At 39.7% G+C, this 20,116-nt stretch overlaps 1 protein-coding gene across 2 annotated transcripts in view; it reads right to left on the bottom strand.

The window, feature by feature from the left end:
• The window catches only part of LOC130273673 (uncharacterized), a gene marked incomplete in the record, with an annotated part of 157,308 nt that overhangs the window by 101,542 nt on the left and 35,650 nt on the right, over positions 1-20,116 (bottom strand). For both annotated transcript variants that reach the window (XM_056520854.1, XM_056520853.1), the window contains 7 exon segments: positions 2,785-2,810; positions 6,174-6,731; positions 8,452-8,628; positions 8,792-8,846; positions 11,207-11,263; positions 12,783-12,890; positions 13,018-13,059. In XM_056520854.1, coding sequence (XP_056376829.1) covers positions 2,785-2,810; positions 6,174-6,731; positions 8,452-8,628; positions 8,792-8,846; positions 11,207-11,263; positions 12,783-12,890; positions 13,018-13,059 — 1,023 coding nt within the window.

The raw sequence follows: 20,116 nt of genomic DNA, 5'->3' as shown, positions 1-20,116 counted from the left end.
ATAGCCCTTGTTAACCATTTTATTGAAAGAAAAAAAAAATGCAGGTCATCGTCGTAATCCACCGTATCAGATGTAGTCCTCTGCATTCACGTATATCTAAAACGAGAAGAGAAGAAAAACACAAAAAATAGGTTAGTACATTTTTGGGGATTCTCCCCTTGGAGAGCCTAAGTTACCACCCCTGTCATCTTCCTGTGTTGCTCCACGTCTAATTACAGAGGTGGGCAAGTCATCTTCTGATCACCCTATACAGCCATCTGTATAGCCCTAGTGAACTAACTAGCGCAGCTCAGGGCGCACTCGCCTCTGCTACATTAACGTAGCAGAGCGCAAAGGCCTCTGCTACATTAACGTAGCAGAGCGCCATGGACTCTGCTACATTAACGTACAAGGACTTACTCACCTCTGCTACGTTAATGTAGCAGAGCACAATGGCCTCTGCTACATAAACTTAGCAGAGTGCAATTGCCTCTGCTACAAAACTACAACTCCCATCCTGCCTGGACAGCTTTTGGCTGTCTGGGCATGCTGGGAGTTGTAGCCCCTTTACTGCATGAATAAGATAAGCTACACCCCACCCTACGCTCTCTAAACTACACTTTATCTGCCTATAAAACTAAGCTAGCTACACTACACCTGTGTAAAACTGTGCTAACACTACGCTACGCTAACTATGCTACACTGGTGTAAAACTGCACTAACACGATGCTACGCTAACTACTGTATACCTGTGTAAAACTACAACTCCCATCCTGCCTGGACAGCCTAGCTGTCTGGGCATGCTGGGAGTTGTAGTCCCTTCAATGGAAAACCTGCAAAACTACAACTTCCAGCATGCCCGGACAGGCTTGGGCTGTCTGGGCATGCTGGGAGTTGTAGTCTCTTAACTTTAAAACCTAACCTATTGTCCTTTCACTTTAAAACCTAAGCTACGCTAACTATGCTACAATCTAAGCTAGCTACGCTCTCCCTGCCTGCTACCCTACTCTAACTAAGCACCTCGAGTCCAGAGTGCGCCAACATACGCTAGCCGCCCTACGTTAACTGCGCAGTGGAAGGAAGCTGCACACGCACTCTCGGTTTTCTACGGATCGTAGAAAACTTTACATCACCGGGACACTTGTTCCGGATCCCCAGGCGAGTGAGCGCCACTTTTAGCTGTGTGCGCACACGCACGCACAGCTAAAGCCTTCTCTCACACCTGTGACCTCTGCCTGAACGCAGGCGCCAATGACATCACTCATCGGCGCCTGCACTGTAGCGGGAGAAGAACGCAGCCAGCTTGTGCTGCCCAGGAGATCGCTGCGTGGGAAATAGGGGAAATAGAGTAAAGGTGTTTTTTTTTTTTATCATTCTGGCATCAGCAGGGGAGGGGAAGTGATGGAGGGGGTGGGGTGAAGGTGAGGGGGGGTGCAGGTTAGAGGGAGGGGGGTGTAGGTGAGAGGGGGGGGTGCAGGTGAGAGGGAGGGGGGAGCAGGTGAGAGGGAGGGGGTGCAAGTGAGAGGGGGTGCAGGTCAGAAGAGGAAGGGGATGCAGGTGAGAGGGGGTGATAGTGTGGAGGAGAACTGGCTACTTCCCTACCTGGCTACCTACCCAATTACCTGCTTGGCTACTTCCCTACCTTGCAACCTACCTAGTTACCTGCCTATTTCCCTACCTGGCAACCTACACAGTTACCTGCCTGGCTATTTCCCTACCTGGTACCTACCTATTTACCTCCCTGGCTATTTCCCTACCTGGCAACCTACCTACCACCTAGTTACCTATATCCAAGTAAAATCGCAGCAAACCAAAGTATAAAGTGCAGTTTATTCCATTTCAAACAGTGTTACAGAGCAGGCTACATTTCGTCGCCTTTCATGCTTGACAAAGGAGAAGACAGGTTGTTGAAACGTAGCCTGCTCTGTAACACTGTTTGAAATGGAATAAACTCCACTGAATTCTGCACTTCTGGCGAGTGCACTGGAAAAATGAGAATCTTAGATGTTTGTCCTGCAGATGATGCAGTGATGGGTTTTGGCTGGAAGAAGTAGTCATGGTGGTCTGAGCCAGAAGGAGAACAGAAGGAAAGAGGATGACACCGACAATAAAAGATGTGAATTGTGAGTCAGTTAATGTAAACTGTTTATATATATATATATTATTGCGCAACACGACTGGGGTCTGATCCTGGGGTCTGTATTATGGAGGGGTCTGTATTATGGTGGGGTCTGATTCTGGGGTCTGTATTATAGTTGAGTCTGATTCTGGGGTCAGTATTATCGTGGGGACTGATTCTGTGGTCTGTATTATATAGACCTGTGTTAAAAGCACAGCAAGATTAATATATGGGGACAATTCTGGAAAAAAAAAATACCCTGTGACAAGCCACACCCCCACAAACCCAAACCACGACAAGCCACACCCATATTGCCGTAACACCAAGCGACATGGGAAAAAACTTGGGCACAGCCCTACCAAAAGGTTGCCTACCCCTGTTCTAGACTGTACAGAGTGCTGTGACACTAAAATAGTCATTGGATATATGTGTAGTTATAAACAAATGACAATCATGTTTTAAAGTCAAAAACTTTATTGTTAAAATAAAATTAATTAGCTGTGCATGTTATAATGTATATACATTATAATGTATACACTAAAACATTACTATTAAACCTAGTAACTAAACATGAAGAAATTGGAACTAGATTTTGATCTTGGAACTAGATTTTTCATCTATCATACCACACCATTTGATAAGTTTATATAAGATCGTTAGTCGAGCGCCCCAGTGTTCACAAGTACCTGGGCAAGAATCTCAAGGTTTACATCTGTAAGAAAAAAGAAAAAATTTATGAAGAAAAACAAAACAAGACACCAGGAAGGTACTGTATGAATATAAATGTTTCACTTACTGCTGTCGGCCCATATGGCTAAAACATTTAAGTTACCTGTCAGCATGCACATAAAATTACCTGCAGTAAATGTGTAATTTAATACTTTAAGATATCATTGCCAAACCACTATCTACATTAGATGACAGACTAAGGCAGTGGTTCTTAACCTAGGTTCGATCGAACCCCAGGGGATCGGTGAGTCAGTCTCGCGGGTTCGGCGGGGGAGGTCGCAACAGGACAGGCAAACCAAGCAATTGCTTGGGGCCCCGAGCAGAGCCGGTGTTTGCCCATCCTGTAGTGACGGGGCAATTCCCCCCATCACTATTAACTCCCTGCGACCCCGCGTTAAGTTTAAAAACGCAGGGGCCACCAGGACATAGCGCACGCCGGGATGTCACTGACATCCCATGCGTGCGCCCATAGAAACGAAGGCGCCGAGGACCGGAGGATAGAGAAGGAGGAAGACGTGCGCTGGTCAGCTTGGTAAGTGACCAGCGGCACGTCCTCTTCGGTGCTCCGACCACCGGTCCCGAGACCTACTGCCATAGCCGGAGCGGTGGTCGGAGCACTGAAGTGGGCAGTACACAGGCATACAGCCTCCAGCCACACACTGTATATGGCTTGAGGCTGTATGTCTGTGGGGGAACACTGCCTGCGCCTAATTTGTGTGGGGAACACTGCCTACGCCTAATGTGTGGGGGAACACTGCCTGCGCCTAATGTGTGGGGGAACACTGCCTGCGCCTAATGTGTGGGGGAACACTGCCTGCGCCTAATGTGTGGGGGAACACTGCCTGCGCCTAATGGTTTTGTTAATTTTTTGCACCTATGTATAAATATATACCTCCTAGGTAGAATTTGAAAAAATAAATTTTTCCAATTAAGAGTGGTTCGGTGAATGCGCATATGAAACTGGTGGGGTTCAGTACCTCCAACAAGGTTAAGAACCACTGGACTAAGGCTATGTTCACACAATGTATTTTTCAGATGGAAACATTTGTGACAGATACTCTGGACTTCTGTCACGTGTATGCCTCTTATGAAAATGTGTTTAACTCCACTCAAGAACCCAGATTAGCCCCATTCAATGTGGCTAATTGGCTTCCTGCATTTCCAATGCTTAAATTATGACGACATGTCATTTAATCTGATGTATTTGAAAAGTGTGGCTTAAAAGAAATTTTTTTTTTTTTAAATGAGATACATACAGAATGCACTATTTAGTGTTTATTTTAGCAGGTAAAATAAAACAAATGCAGGCCAAAAAATTCAGTGAGAACTTGGCCTTAAGCTTTGTGCTTTTTATGAGCTCACAGGTCTTCTGTGCTGCCATCTGCTGTTTAATCCATCAAGCACTGTATTCTCTGTAATGCAGCATACATTGGAACACACGTTTTACTCACAGAATTAAATGGAAATGTCTATGCGCCTCTGTATGAAATGGAAGGCACAATATAGGTGTAAAGTAGTCAACTTCACAAATTTTGATCTAAAATTATGTAATGAGATAGATAATCTATTCATAAAAACACAGAAAAAAAATAATTAGCCAACTCAATTATCTAGTACTATAGAGTATATATGCTAGTGTAGGGTCTAACCACTACATTATATCATTCCACACAAATAATCTCCTAACTGCTAAATCCAGCAATCATTGATCAGTATTCCTCCTCTTACACAAATCTTAAACACTGTTTATCGCTCTGTAAGGTTACATACTCTTGCCCAGTTATGTATAACTATATTTTGCATCTTCTTATTTCCTTAAATATATTCCTCTGAAGTACAATCATAGTAAATGTTGGTCTGCAAGCACATTGTTAAAAAGGAGATGTGTCTCCCTCACATACAATGCATTCAGAAACACCCACTTTTTTCACACTTGTTGAGCACAATGTTGAGGCCTTGTGCTAAAACAAAAACAAGTTCAAGTCCCCCCCCCTTTATTCTCCCCTTAATACCCCATACAGAAAGTAAAAAAAGAATGTTAGAAATCTTTGAATACTTATGTCAGTGCAATATTTTTTTGTTTTTTTTCCCTGTAAATTAGCAGACCCTTTGCTAAGTAGTTGAAGCTCTTTTGGTAGCAAATACAGCCTCCAGTCTTCTTGGGTATGATGCCACAAGGATTACACACCTGGATTTGGGGATTTTCTGCCATTCTTCTCTGCAGATTATCTCAAGACCTCTCAGGTTGAATGGGGACCATCCAAAGACAACAATTTTTAGGTCTCTTGAGAGAGGTTAAATTGGGTTCAAGTCAGGGCTCTGCCTGGGCAACTCAAGAACATTCACATTCATAGTTATCCCTATGCCACTCCTGTGTTGCCTGGGCTGTGTTCTTAGTGTCATTGTTGGAAGGTGAAATTTTGGCCCAGTCGGAGGTCCAGAGCCCTCCAAATCAGGTTTTCATTAAGAATATCTCTGTACTTTGCTGCATTCAGCTTTACTTCAACCCTGACCAGTCTCCCTATCTCAGTTGCTGAAAAACACTCCCACAGCATGATGCTGCCACCACCATACTTTACTGTAAGGATGGTATTGGGTAGGAGATAGCAGTAGCTGGTTTCCTCTAGACATAACGCTTAAAACTGAGGCCACAAAGTTCAATCTTGATAACATCAGACCAGAGAATCTTGTATCACACGGTTAGTTTAAGAGCTTTTCTGCAAGGTGGGCTTTCCTGTGTCTTTTACTAAAGAGAGGCTTTCATTAATAAAGTGCTGCAGTAATAGTTTATATACTGGAAGTTTCTCTTATGTGCACACGCAGGACCTTTGGAGCTCAGCCAGAGTGACCATTAGGTTCTTGTTCACCTCTCTCGCCAAGGCCCTTTTTCCCCAATAGTTTAGTGAGGTGGCATGCTCTAGGAAGAGTCCTAGACTTCTTCAATTGACCTAAGGTGGATTCCAATGAAGGCGTAAAAACATCTCAAGCTTGATCAAGAGAAATAAGAGGCCCCAAGAGCTAAAATGTCAAATGTCGTACTAAAATTCCATTTCTCTAAAATTCCATTTTCACATTTATTTTTATGGGGTATGGAGTGCAGATTGTTAGGAATTTTTATTTTATTAGGCCTAAACATAACAAAATGTGAAAAAAGTGAAATGATTTGAAGACTTTCCAAATGCAATATATAACCTTGCAATATAAAACCTATAACCTTGAAAAAAGAAAACATGAATATTAAATATGGTATCCAAGCAGTCATCCAGCTGTTGAAACTGCACATGATTGATTGGGGAAAAAAAAGTAGGTAGTATGAAATGTGTGAAAGGTATTTCTTTAAACTTACCCTGAAGAGCTGGATAAAAGGGAGAAAGGGTGCGAAGGATATTTGTCACAGTATTTGCATCTTTTCCTTTGAGTAGCTGAAGTATATCAGGACTCAGAGTTTTGGATGTTTTTCCTTGTGTATGACTTGAGGAAGGCTTCTCCGGACTAGGTTTATAAGAGTTGCTGCTAGTGGAAGCTGATGGTTCAGGAAAAGCTGTATTTTTCTCTGTACGTAAATCAGATGTCTTTGCTTTGTCAGTGTCATTCAGTTGGTCCATTTCTTGAACTGCCTCAATTTGTGAAATGTTGTCATTGAAACTATTTTGAGGGAAACTATTCTGTGTATCCTTTACCATATGTAGCCCTCCACCATATGTCTCAGGAACACATGGTTTTACTTTGGAAGTGCTAATATGTGTGTAAGTGGCTGCAATGGAAGAGGAATGTGAAGACGACACTTCAGCTGAGCTACGCTGTGGGGATTTCAGGTCATTCATGTAGGACAAAGAAGATGATGAATGCATGGTGGGAAAATGATCAAGCTGCTTGTCCTGTCTCTTTTTTCTGCTTTGAAATTCTAAAATAAATAAATACATACAGTTATACATCCTTTTGCAGATATTCAAGTTTGCAAACATTCCACATTTACCCCACATTTTCAATAAATCCAAATTTCCTTTTTATTGTACAACTTCCTTCAAAATTATTCCCAATTGCAATATTTTAGAAAACTACTTCCTGCAAAAAGAAGAGGAATCTGTGAAAGGCTCAGAGATTTACAGTGCATCTCCCATCATGTTGCAATCACGCTGTGGGGGTTCTGACTGGGCACCTATGACAGGCACAGCACCTGTCATTTCACCTTTTAAATGCCACAATTGCAACATTAAAGGGGGTGAAAGGACCTATGTCAGTGTGACTGCGTGTTGGTCATTGATGGTGAGTGCCAGCACCCACTGGCTATGAAGGCGAGCTAAGCTCCTGAGCGCCCCGGCACTTGGGGTGATGGTTTTTCACATGTACTGTGCATTCTTTAAATTCTCCTTAAGGATATGTCTACCGGTATATCACTTGACAGTGCATACCTCAACAATAATAGTTTTCAGACAATTTACTATCATGCAGCACTGTGCACATTAGTCATTTGTCTAAATCACTTTTATTTCAAGCTTGGTGCCTAAATCTCTAAACTATGCGGTGCTGAATATTTCTATGCACTCCACAAAACCCTTCACCTGTGCAAGACCAAGTGCCATAGAATCACATTACACTGGGTCTCTCTCTGGAGACGGGTGGTGTGAAGATGTAGTGAGAAGCTCTGTCTCATATCGCATAGTTTATATACTCGTTTAGGGATTTAGATGTAAACAATTGACCACACAATGAGAAGTACGCTTTAATATTATTACATGGAATGTCTGTAGATTGGGAGACCAATCTAAGTGCTACACAACAGTTATTGTGAGTTCCATCCTAATACAGTAGGTCTCATTAAGACTCATTTCGTTGGAGATAATACTTCCCTGCTTCAAAAAGCTTGGGTGGGGCATTCATACCACTCTTCTTTCTCCATACATGCTTGTAGAGGTATAGTCCTTTTTAAATATAGTATTGCTTTAACTGTCCACCCGGCACAATTACAGTTGCAAACCATCGTTGACAACAATTTTCATTATCAATTAGTGGTTTCGGCCAAACAGGCTCGTTGAATCAGACGAGTGGAAACCACATAAAAGGGACCATATTTTTTTTTATTATTAGGGTGGATTCACACTGCGTGTGTCTTCATTTAATGGTTGCCGTACAGTACATTCTATTTAGTTGTGTACAAAAATTTAGTAAACTACGTTATTGCGTACAGCCTTTTTAATATAAGGCAAGTTAATGTGAAATGAATTCTTCTTGCATGACATACAGCAGTATCCATTTTTAGCATTTATTAACATACAAGTTTGTTTCCTCTTTTAGTGTATAAAACATATGCTTTAAAAAAAAAATTTAACATGATTTATTAAAGTCTCACTTTTTAATACATTTTTTTCTGGGAGCTGGATTAACACCCTTTTTCTACTCCTGCTATCTACAAGGGAAGCGGCCCATTGCTTTCCATGCTCCAGAATATCTCTCAATTCAGACTGGTGGTGAGCTGACCTGCATTTTTTCTTTTATATTTTAACGTATAAAACATATGCGTTTAACATAAACAAAACTGTAATGCGAGTCCACCCTAAGGTAATATATGGACATTAAATATTTAGAAAGTATCGCAAATCTTAAGATTTGTATAAAAAACATACCAGAGTCACCTCTGCTTTCTGCAAGTACACCACAATCATCTTCAGACGCAACGAGTTTGCGTTTCAGCCCCTGGGTATCTTCCAGTTTTGCAGGCACTCTATCAAAGGAATGAACGTTTGCTGGTGGATACACAGAAGATGATGATGGCTCTTCTGTGCGCCAGAAGCTCTTCAAACCTTAAAAACGCAATGTAAACAATACAAACGTTTAAGCTTAACAATTTCATCTGTTGGTTTTCACTAGAATTATACTTGACATATATTGCATAGAAACAACTATATGCCTTTGGATAAAAGCCCAATTACAAAGTTAGGCATAAAAATGTAAATATCACAATACCTTGGTTTGCAGCACTTGTAGGATGTAGATTTTCATGGACATTTGTAGATAAATTCTAGGAAAAGAAAAGCAAGCCATGTAGTGTATGTACCTTGTAATAATGTTTAAGCTGGTCATTTATATAAAGTAAATGTCCACCATAACCAATATTGACCAATTTGGCTAATCATGGTTATTAAATTGAACAAATGACGACTTCAGTCTGCTGAAAATGTGACTTGCCTAGCTAGACAGTTTTTTTTGACAGTCATCAGCTGAAACTAGATGTGAATGCCAAACATTTATCACTTTACACAAGCACAAAGCATTTAAAATAAACAAATCATTAAAATAAAAAAATATATGCATACTACACACACATTTTATAAATAAAAAAAAATTATATATATAAAAAAATATATATGTATACATATATTTACACATATATGTTAACAGTTTGGATTAAGAATATGTTTACATCAGCGTTGGGCAAATCCGTGAGTCATTCTTAAGGGATCTGAAACTGATGTTAACATAAGTCAACAGTCCACTATACTAAAAGATTTTGTTAAAATTAAATATAAAATAATGGACCATTAACATCTATTTTTATCTCTTAACCCCTTAAGGACTAAGCCCATTTTGGCCTTAAGGACCCGGAAAATTTTCGTTTTGCATTTTCGTGCCAAGTTCCTACTAAAAATCATAACACTTTCAATTTTGCACCTACAGACCCCCATAAGGGCTGATTTTTTGCATCACAATTGTACTTTGTAATGATATCACTTATTTCTAACAATCTGTGGTAAAACAAAACAAAAAATTATTTGTAAAAACAAAATGCCATTTAGTAACATTTGGGGGGCTTCCGTTTCTACGCAGTGCACTTTTTTGGTAAAAATGACACCTTATCTTCATTCTTTAGGTCCATACAGTTACAAGGATACCCAATTAATGTAGGTTTTATTTTATTTTACTACTTACATTTTTTTATAACTACATGCACAAAAATGAGTACAGTATATTTTAAATTGTCATCTTCTGACCCCTATAACTTTTTTTATTTGTCCACATACGGGGATGTGTGAGGGCTCATTTTTTGCGCCATGGTCTGTAGTTTTTATTGGTATTTTTGTTTTGATGGGACTTTTTGATCGCTTTTTATAAAAAAAATTTAATGGTATATAAAGTGACCAAAAATGCACAATTTTGGTATTTTTTTTATATGTACGCCATCGACCATGCAATTCAGCTAACCTTACATTTTAATAGTTTGAGATTTACACATGCGATTATTTCAATTTTTTATTACATTATTTTATTTTAAAAAATGGGAAAGGGGGGGGGGGGTTCAAACTTTCATTAGGAAGGGGTTAATTCACTTTTATTAACTTTTTTTTTAACACTATTTTTATTTTGTCCCTATAGGGGGCTATACCATGCAATCTTCTCATTGCATATACTGTTTAATGCTATGTCATAGCATAGCATAGCATTGATCAATGTTATTGGTGCTTTGCTGTTCCAGCCTGCAGAGCCTGGTTGTATCATCAGAGGACTGATCAGACAGCAAGGAAGAAGGTAAGGGCCCTCCCGCCATTCTCTCAGCTGACCGAGACATTGCGGTTTCACCCTGATGGTTCCGATCAGCTCCGCTGAGCTGCCAAGATAATTTTACTTTAGTTTTAGACGCTGGGATCAATTTTGATCGCAGCATCTAAAGGGTTAATGCCGGGCATCAGCCCGATCGGTGGTGTCCGGCATTAACCATGTATCCTGGCTGCCAATAGTAGTCGGGACCCACCTGGTTTGAAGCGTGCTCACAAGCTGAGCACCCTTCAAACCCCGGTAACGGGACCAGGGTGTACAGGTACGCCCTGCATCCTTAAGTACCAGGACGCAAGGGTGTACCCATATAACCTGCATCCTGAACAGGTGAAAACATCAATTTATCACTGTTCATGTCAGTTATTTAACCATTTCCATTCTGTTATTTTCTGAGAAGTTTAGTAGCAAATGGAAATAATCTCCTTCGTTATTTTTACGTCACCATAGACATTAATGTTAAATTACTAACATACATTAGAATGTCAGTTATTCCTGATGGGAAAAAAAATGATTGCAAGCCAGGTATTTTTTTTCTGTTAAATCTCCCATTAAAATGAATGGGATCAGTTAACTTCAGTTTCATTTCAGATTCTTCAACGGAAATGAAAACCACTGATGTGGACCCAAGCCTTACAGGTTCATGGTAAGATTTGTCCTTGCTTTTACAGTTTACATCTATACAAAATGCATATTTTGTACTAATATTGAATAACAATGTGTTCCTACAAGTAACATTATTTGTGATATGCACTTTAATGCACTGTAGTTACTCAACATGTCATGTTGCTTTTAATTATAGAATGTGGACTTTTCCCTTGAAATACCTACTGCAGGTGCTGGCATAGATTTTGTGGACATTCTGCTTGGCATTGTGGATTCCAGAACCTGTAATTAAAAAAAAAAAAAGTTATCGGTCGGTTACTGGATAGAACTTGCAAGTCAAATAGAAAAGAAAGCACCAATGTTCAATTTCTAGTTAAACTGTGTGACTTTAAAACAAGTCAACTTCATGTTGCCATAGACAAAATAATTCAAATGGAAAGTCCACCATTGCAAATATTTTGTTCAAATGACTTTAAAATAAGAAATTAAGCAAATTTGCTAATAATCTTAACACCAAGAGTATGTTTACACATATCTTATTTGCAGTGGATTTCACCCACAAAAATCAGCAAGTAAGTCATTACATGATGAGATTACCTGCGGATTTTAGTTTGTAAAATGTGCAGCAAGCTAGGTATTTGTGAATGCACCCTACATAAATCTTGCAATTAGTTTTTTGTTCCAAAGCTACTATAGAGAACCGAATGTCTTCATAGTAATGGACTACAAGCACACACTTAGCTGTAGACCTGTCAAAAAGACATTTTTATTGCTAGGGAGAATTTACTAACCCATTTCTGTGTTAATTAAACAAAAATGTGTCTCTCTCTTTTGTAACTTTATAAAACTAAATGGAAAAATATATGTGGTGTACCATTCTTTGGATTATTTGCTCTCCTTACTGAATTCTGCCCTTTTTGTGAAGTTGCTTTATTTTTTATTTGAGAGGGACTGGAAGAATAAAACAAATGCAATGTTCGATAATCCCTTTAGGGTTTATTCACACCCTAAAGCTGTAGATTTAAATGACTGAACAAAGCTTCAAATCCTGCGCATCAAATATGCACAGGATACTGACCGTCTGAATACACCCTCAAAAGTATTGCGATTCTGAACCCTGCTTTATAAATCACTGTATGCGGAATCACTTGTCCATAGAGCATATTCGGGATCAGTGTTGAGATTTCCAAAAGGAGATTTTCCTTTACATTTCTTTTCAAATTTACTGTTAAGCTGCTCATATACTTTAAAGTCGACCAAACCCATCATTTTTGGCTGGACTGACTCTCAGTCTAATGTGTATGGAGGCCCCCAGCTCTCTTTCAGATGTTGAAATCCAGCATGCCCATCCCTTCTCTCCCCCAACATGCTGGATCCACCTGAGATGTCTGGCGGCAGCTTTTCCTCTCAGCTAAGCTTTCATGTGGAGATTGGGAGAAATATCTGTCAGCTGTAAATGTGCTTTACACTCAAAAGGCACCATTATCTGCATTAGAAGTTTTTTTTTTTTTTGTATAGCTACAGTAACTAAGGCAGATGTTGTATCAAGATGAGTGTTTCAGCATTAGTCTCAGGAATCTACTATTTATCCCCTCATTAGATTTACAAAAACTCCAGATTTTCACAGTATTTTGCGATAGAACATGGATGCAAAGACATTACTTTGGCAGTGCGCCTAATGGACTTGTGTAATGACTCAGGGGACATCAATATTGGTAGACAACAGAATATATTATTTATTCCCCCCCACCCACTATTTTGTATCAAGCTAGAGAACGCTTTTAAATCTTGTAACACTTACATTTAGTCCTTTGTATTTCAAAAAATATTGCTCCAGTTGGTCACTCAGCTGCTGTGTTAAGTTCAGAACTATAGTTGCTTCTTCCCGGGATGAGATCTTGAACTTTTCCTAAAAAATGGTAATTGTGTAGTCTTACAATTTTATATTGCTAGAGAAATATAGAATATATATATATACAGTATATTTTAAATACTATGTAAAAAGACTGGGTAAATAAAAGCTACTGATAACTTACCGAATAATTTAAAGCAATTTGTCTTTTATCTAAAACGTGAGACTGCAAATAAAACAAGAACAATTATTAGTATAGAGTTACATAAAACTAAGATATCAGGCCATTAAGGCTCTCTTTACTCTCCATTTATGTCTTATGCTTCAGACATGAAAGCCATTAGAAACAGATTGGCCACCTGTGAATCAGGTTTCCAGGTTTCCTTTTTTTACTGAAGAACTTTTCACTGATAGAATAGCATAGTTTTCTACGCTATTCTGCAGGCAAAAAGCAACACAAACTGAAAATTGACAGAATAGTGGCTAACTAATTACCGTAACATGTGCGAGGTTCACAGACAAAATGTGAAATATGTGAATTTCTTAGGGCAAATTCACATCACATTTGGCCCTATATGGAGTTATATGTTGGAGGGATCCTTACATACTTCCAGTAAAAGGCTGCATTGTATCACACTGTAAGGACATTAAATGAGACACGTTTCTGACTCCTATAAGGAAACCCTGAGAAAGCTCCAATAATGCAAATGTACATATATGGACATTTACCATATGTGGACAGTTCACATATAGACAGTTACATCATGACAGCTTCCCTGGGTACGACAGTCAATCTTCCTTTACAATTCCCCAGCTTCTTCTGGAGTGGTGGTACTGCGGACAGCCCCTTGATACACATTTTAATGCAAAAAGTCTGTTGGGTAGCTGTCTACAGTGCAACAGCTTTCGGGATAGCTTAGAAGTAGAAGATCCTTTTAACAGAGACTATGATTGCAATGCATCTAAAATGCTCTAGTCTTTATAAAAGGACAACAACATGATTGATATATTATTTAAGGGATCCTAAAGCACAGAAAATTATAATATCCTATGCTATTTAATTCCATTTTATGGAGTCCACTGACTCTACACAGAGACCAAGACATCACTTTTTGGCCTCTGTGTGACAATGGACCCCAAAAGACAAATGTAGCATGTATATCTGCAGCTTTCCTAACATACATGCTTAAACACAATATGTGATGTGTCCAGGGCAATTCTCAGTTTTTATATGCAGTGTCTAGTGCAGTTTTTTTTCTCTCTATTAAAATCAGCAAGAAAAATGTGCCACATAGGGCATATATTGAAACTGCACTGCGTTAAAAAAATAAATCGTATATACTCGAGTATAAGCCGACCCGAATATAAGCCGAGGCCCCTAATTTCACCCCCAAAAAACAGGAAAAGTTATTGACTCGACTATAAGCCTAGGGTGGGAAATACATCATCCCCCCATGTCAACATCCAGACCCCCGTCATCATCCCCCCCTTCATCATCACCGCCTGTCAATCCCTTCATCAGTGGTCTTCAACCTGCAGACCTCCAGATGTTGCAAAACTGCAACTCCCAGCATGCCCGGACAGCCATCGGCTGTCCGGGCATGCTGGGAGTTGTAGTTTTGAAACCTCTGGAGGTCCGCAGGTTGAAGACCACTGCGGCCTTCATCATCATCCACCCCCCCCCCCCCCTTTAGTTTTCTACGCACCTACACTCAGTAGGAAGGAAGGGTGTGCTGCTCCGGGCCATCTATGCTGCAGGGACCGTCCGGTGGGGAGGGTTAGTCGTTCCAGGCTGCAAAGGAACGTCTAACCCTCCCCACCGGACGGTGCCTGCAGCATAGCTGGCCCGGACCAGCTCACCCTTCCTTCCCAACGAGGTGAGGTGAGTAGAAAACTAAGGGGGGGGGGGGGGTCTGGATGATGACAAAGGCCGCAGTGGTCTTCAACCTGCGGACCTCCAGAGGTTTCAAAACTACAACTCCCGGCATGCCCAGACAGCCGATGGCCGGGCATGCTGGGAGTTTTAGTTTTGCAACTTCTGGAGGTCCGCAGGTTGAAGACCACTGATGAAGGGATTGACTGGCAAAGAGTTCACTTGAGTATAAGCCTTGGGGGGAGTTTTCAGCACGAAAAATCGTGCTGAAAAACTCGGCTTATACTCGAGTATATATGGTAATGGTAAATTTGATTTCCAACCTAGCATGTGAACATAATGCGAAGGACCACTTCCCCGCACTTAGCGTTCTCAATATCTGCAAAGATATTAGAGGAGCAGCTGCATAGTATGATGTAAGTAACACTTTGTAATCTGCTTCTATGTCAGCTTTGGTTCTGTTTTATGTTGAAGGATTGTTCATAAAAATCAGATTTCAAGTAATTAGATATCTTTATTACTCATTTTGTTGCCTTCTTCTGAAATGTATCACTTATCTCTGCCCAAGTCTAACCAAATATAGAATGTCTGAGACGCTCCTATGTCAAAAGGAGACATTTTTATTACTTCCATTTTTGGTACTTGGTGTTAAGATGAGCAGACCTTAACACCCTATTACATGGTGTGAATATCAGCTAAACAGGCTGATATTGCCCTTTGTAATAGGGCCAGTGATCAGCTAAAAAACAGGAAAACACATTTGTCAGCTGATTGGGTTGACCTGTGAAACAGTTATTGGCCATATGATCGGGGATGTGTGGCAACTGATGGCAGCAAAGCAAAATGATCCAGGCAACATTCACACGGCCCTCCCCATACTGTTACCAAGCAGTGTAATAGCATAAGCATTTATCTCATTTACACATACGCTCGGGCAGTACAATAAAGCCATTATTGCTAAGGAAGTAAAACCGAAAGATGCCCTAGTTTCCCTAAGCATGACTGAGACTATAGATGGAATGAAAGCAGATGGCTGGACACTATGTTTTTTCAAGCACGCTGACTTATGGGAGTTATGAATATTTATAAAAGGGGAATTATTAAAGGACTAGCCAGGCAGAAGTAGGAGTGCACAAAGTGGCTAGGAAACAACATCTAGTCCACCAAATATCCTAATTTGCATATTACTATGGCACGGACCTATATTTCAGCAACTATTTTATGCATTATCAAAGTTTGTAACACTCAATCTAGTGCTGCTTCTCTGCATGTAAAGAAGGAGCATTCCCATCACAATAAAATGACATTATTTGCCAGCAAATTCAATCATAATAAACTAACTTATTATATGCTGTTTCCATAAATACTCCACTCTGCAGATATTCACTACTTGTTCTGTTCATTGTTGACTGTCCGCTGCCTATGGTTATGGCCACAACTGTAATTTTGCAGTGATAGTTGCACTTGCCCAATGCCAAGTATTCTTAGTACTGTGGCAGAATGGCCAGGTTTTCTGGAGCGCACATTCTAATGCATGCGTAGTAACTACTGGCCCTGGCTATTTCTCTGCAGCCCCATAGGTTGGAATTAGAGATGAGCGAACTTACAGTAAATACGATTCGTCACGAACTTCTCGGCTCGGCAGTTGATGACTTTTCCTGCGTAAATTAGTTCAGCCTTAAGGTGCTCCGGTGGGCTGGAAAAGGCAGATACATTCCTAGGAAAGAGTCTCCTAGGACTGTATCCACCTTTTCCAGCCCACCGGAGCACCGGAAAGCTGAACTAATTTATGCAGGAAAAGTCATCAACTGCCGAGCCGAGAAGTTCGTGATGAATCGAATTTACTGTAAGTTCCCTCATCTCTAGTTGGAATGTTCACAAGCCCTGGAGCTGTCCGAGCAGGAAAGGTAAAAAGCAGCTGGATGTTTTCTGATACAGTAATTTTATTGGATAAGTGCTGCACTGCTTATTTTAGCATCTGGGAGACAACACATTGTAATTGCATTGATCTGTTGTCCTCCAGAGGTTAAACTAAACCGTGTGCATGTCGAAGGTCTGAAAACTGCCATTATGGAGAACACCGAGCAGCTCTGTATCTCAAACCCCAGGGTTTGCTAATTCATATGCCATGTAGTTGTCACATTGTACGTTCTGATCTATACAAGCTGTATATAGCCATTGGGAACACCTGTTCAGCCAAGCTGAGATGTCAATCATTTACCAATGTCCCATCCCGAATTCAGCCGTGCAAGAGGAGCTTAGGGCCTGCAAAAAAGTGAATGGGGCAAATGGAAGTACCCCTTTAAAAGTACTCCGGTGGAAAACCTTTTTCTTCTTTTTGGAACACAGTGCCCTCTGCTGACATCTCTGTCCATTTTAGGAACTGTCCAGAGCAGCATATGTTTGCTATGGGGATTTTCTCCTACTCTGGACAGTTCCTAAAATGGACAGAGATGTCAGCAGAGAGCACTGTGCCCATGATGTCAGCAGAGAGCACTGTGTTTCAAAAAGAAAAGAATTTCCTCTGTAGTATTCAGCAGCTAATAAGTACTAGAAGGATTAAAGAAGTTATCCACCATAAGGTGATTTTAGTACGTACCTGCCAGACAGTAATGGACATGCTTAGGAAGGATCTGCGCTTGTCTTGGGGCTAAATGGCTATGTTGTGAGATTACCATAATGCTGTGGCTAGCTTTTTGTGAACTTGTATTTCCTGTTTGATTTTTCTTTTTTTGACTACAAATCCCACAATTCCATTTTCCTCCTTCCCACACATCAGCCACCCACCCATTGAAACATAAATGAGCTGCAGACCTGTGGTTTTCAATCAGGGTGCCTACAGCTGTTGCATCAGCTGACTAGTGAGTCAGGTCTCAGCCGCATTGCAAGCTGGGAAAAATCCGAGACAGCAGTCATTTTGTATGCTGGTAAAAATAAATAGTGGGGTGAAAATCACAGAAGAATTGTGAGAAAACCGTCACACACAGGTCCAGACACTATATTATGAACTACACTAACTTTACAGTCTCGGTAGCATAGTCAAATAAAAAAATTCCCGGAATACCCCTTTAAGATTTTTTAATTGAAGTAATTTACAAATTTGTTTAACTTTCTGGCACCAGTTGATTAAAAAAAAAAAAAGTTTCTCCCCTGAGTACTTAAAAGGGGTTATCCAGGAAAAAACTTTTTTTTATATATATATCTATATATATATATATATATATATATATATATATATATATATATATATATATATATATATATATATATCTATATATCTCAACTGGCTCCAGGAAGTTAAACAGATTTGTAAATAACTTCTTTTAAAAAATCTTAATCCTTTCAGTACTTATGAGCTGCTGAAGTGGAGTTGTTCTTTTCTGTCTAAGTGTTCTCTGATGATACCTGTCTCGGGAACTGTCCACAGTAGAAGCAAATCCTCTTAGCAAACCTCAACTCAATTTCAGCAGCTGATAATTTTTAGAAAGATTAAGATTTTTAATAGAAGTAATTTACAAATCTGTTTAAACTTTCTGGACCCAGTTCATATATATATAATACCTATAATCTTAAGTAATTCTGAAAATCTTGCCTTTTTCACTATGGCAACTAAGTCTAATATTCGGCTCCAACATTCAATCTGTTTTGTAGTGAAAACTTTTCAGTGAGCTTCTCATTATATCACAGACAGGATTACAGTGAAAGGTGACACTAATATACGGTACAGATAACACGGGATTATGTTTATGCCCAATAGGTGTTGGTCAGAGTTCACCCTCTTCTCCCTGCACACTGACTTCTGCCAAGGACACAGAGCATACCTAGAAAACTGTTCCATATAAGTCAATAGGAGTCAGCTCCAGGCTACAGCTGCCTTTGTGTCCATGTTATTACTTTAAAAGCAGCTCAGGCGAGATGGCTGGCACCATAAAGTATGGAATTTAAATTAAAATAGCAAACAGAAACAATATTATAAAAAAAGAACATGTCACAGCCTCTGTCTCCAATCAGTAAAAAAATAAAAAATAAAAAAAACTTGGTGACACATAACCCTTAACTGTAAAAAGAATAAAGAAAAATAAAGCAGTTATTAAACAAAAAGCAGTAAACAGAATAATAAAATGGGAAATTGTACAGAAAAAGCAGAAAACATAAAAATGCTTACAGTGTCGTTTTTCAACCTCATAATGAACATGCTTACCAAGGATGAGTTGGTGGTAAATGGCAGTGTCCTATGTCCCCCATTAGGCTGCTAGCTTGTTTCTGCTACTTCCAGTTTCCATGACTTCCCTCAGAATACAATGCCCAGGATCCTTTGTTTCAAGCTGGGAGGTGACTTAATTCCCTCCCACACATTGGTCAACTCACCTATTGCTGCACAGCCAAGCTCTCTTTGAAGCTGTGGATCTGCGTGATGACCAACACACGCACATGTGCGCTGGCATCATCATCAGGGGCTGGCTCCACAAACAACAGACAAAGCAGCCAACCTTGCAAATGGGGGTGGGATAGAGTTATTTTTACTCTACAAAAATGTTAGCTCACACAAATATTGTGTACCAAGTTTTATTAAAATATCTTTAACCGTTTGAAAGGGATACTTGAACATAAACGCACATTGGCCCTGATCTACTATTGTAAACCCAACAGATTCTGTCTCATTGCGCCAGAAATTAGGTCTGCGCCGGAATTTGCGACATAATTCTGCCTCATTGCAACAGAATTCTGTCTGTGCCAGAAATGAAAAACCGACCAACTCTCCATTTTACTGAGAAAACCCCAAAAAGGGGCGTGGTCACAGAAAAGGGCCGTATTCCCGACATTTTCACAAAAACCCAACATATTTACTAAGGTTTCCACAGAAAATGTGGTGGATTTGAGCTGAGGGAAACCAGGCAGATCAGAGGATGTGTGTAAAAAAAAAAAAGGAAAAGGTAGGAAAAAGTGCAAAATGTAGGGAAACTGCAATTTTTGGAGGGTTTTGTTTTTACACAGAGCACTTTATGGTAAAAATAATATGTTTTTATTCTGTAGCTTAATGCAATTAAAATGACGATACCCCATTTATATACAGTCGTTTTTCTATTATTGTACAAAATCAGCATATTTAAAACTTTCTTGTTCTGACCCCTATAACTTATTTTTTCATATACAGGAATGTATGAGGACGCATTTTCTCCATCCTGATCTGTAGTATTTATTGGTACCATTTTTGTTTTGATAGTTTTAGAATGCTTTTTATTCATTTTTTTTTCTGATATTTAGTGTGATTATTTTTGGACTTTTGTATTATTTTTACATTTACTCCATTCACTATACAAGAAGATTTACATAATATTTTAATAGATCGGACATTTCTGCAGGCAGTGATACCAAGAATGTAGATTTTTATTTACTCTTTTTTGTAAAA

The sequence above is a fragment of the Hyla sarda genome, chromosome 5, assembly GCF_029499605.1.
Source record: "Hyla sarda isolate aHylSar1 chromosome 5, aHylSar1.hap1, whole genome shotgun sequence".
Taxonomy (NCBI): domain Eukaryota; kingdom Metazoa; phylum Chordata; class Amphibia; order Anura; family Hylidae; genus Hyla; species Hyla sarda.
The sequence above is the reverse complement of the archived record's forward strand: the minus strand, read 5'-3'. Positions and strand labels throughout refer to the sequence as shown.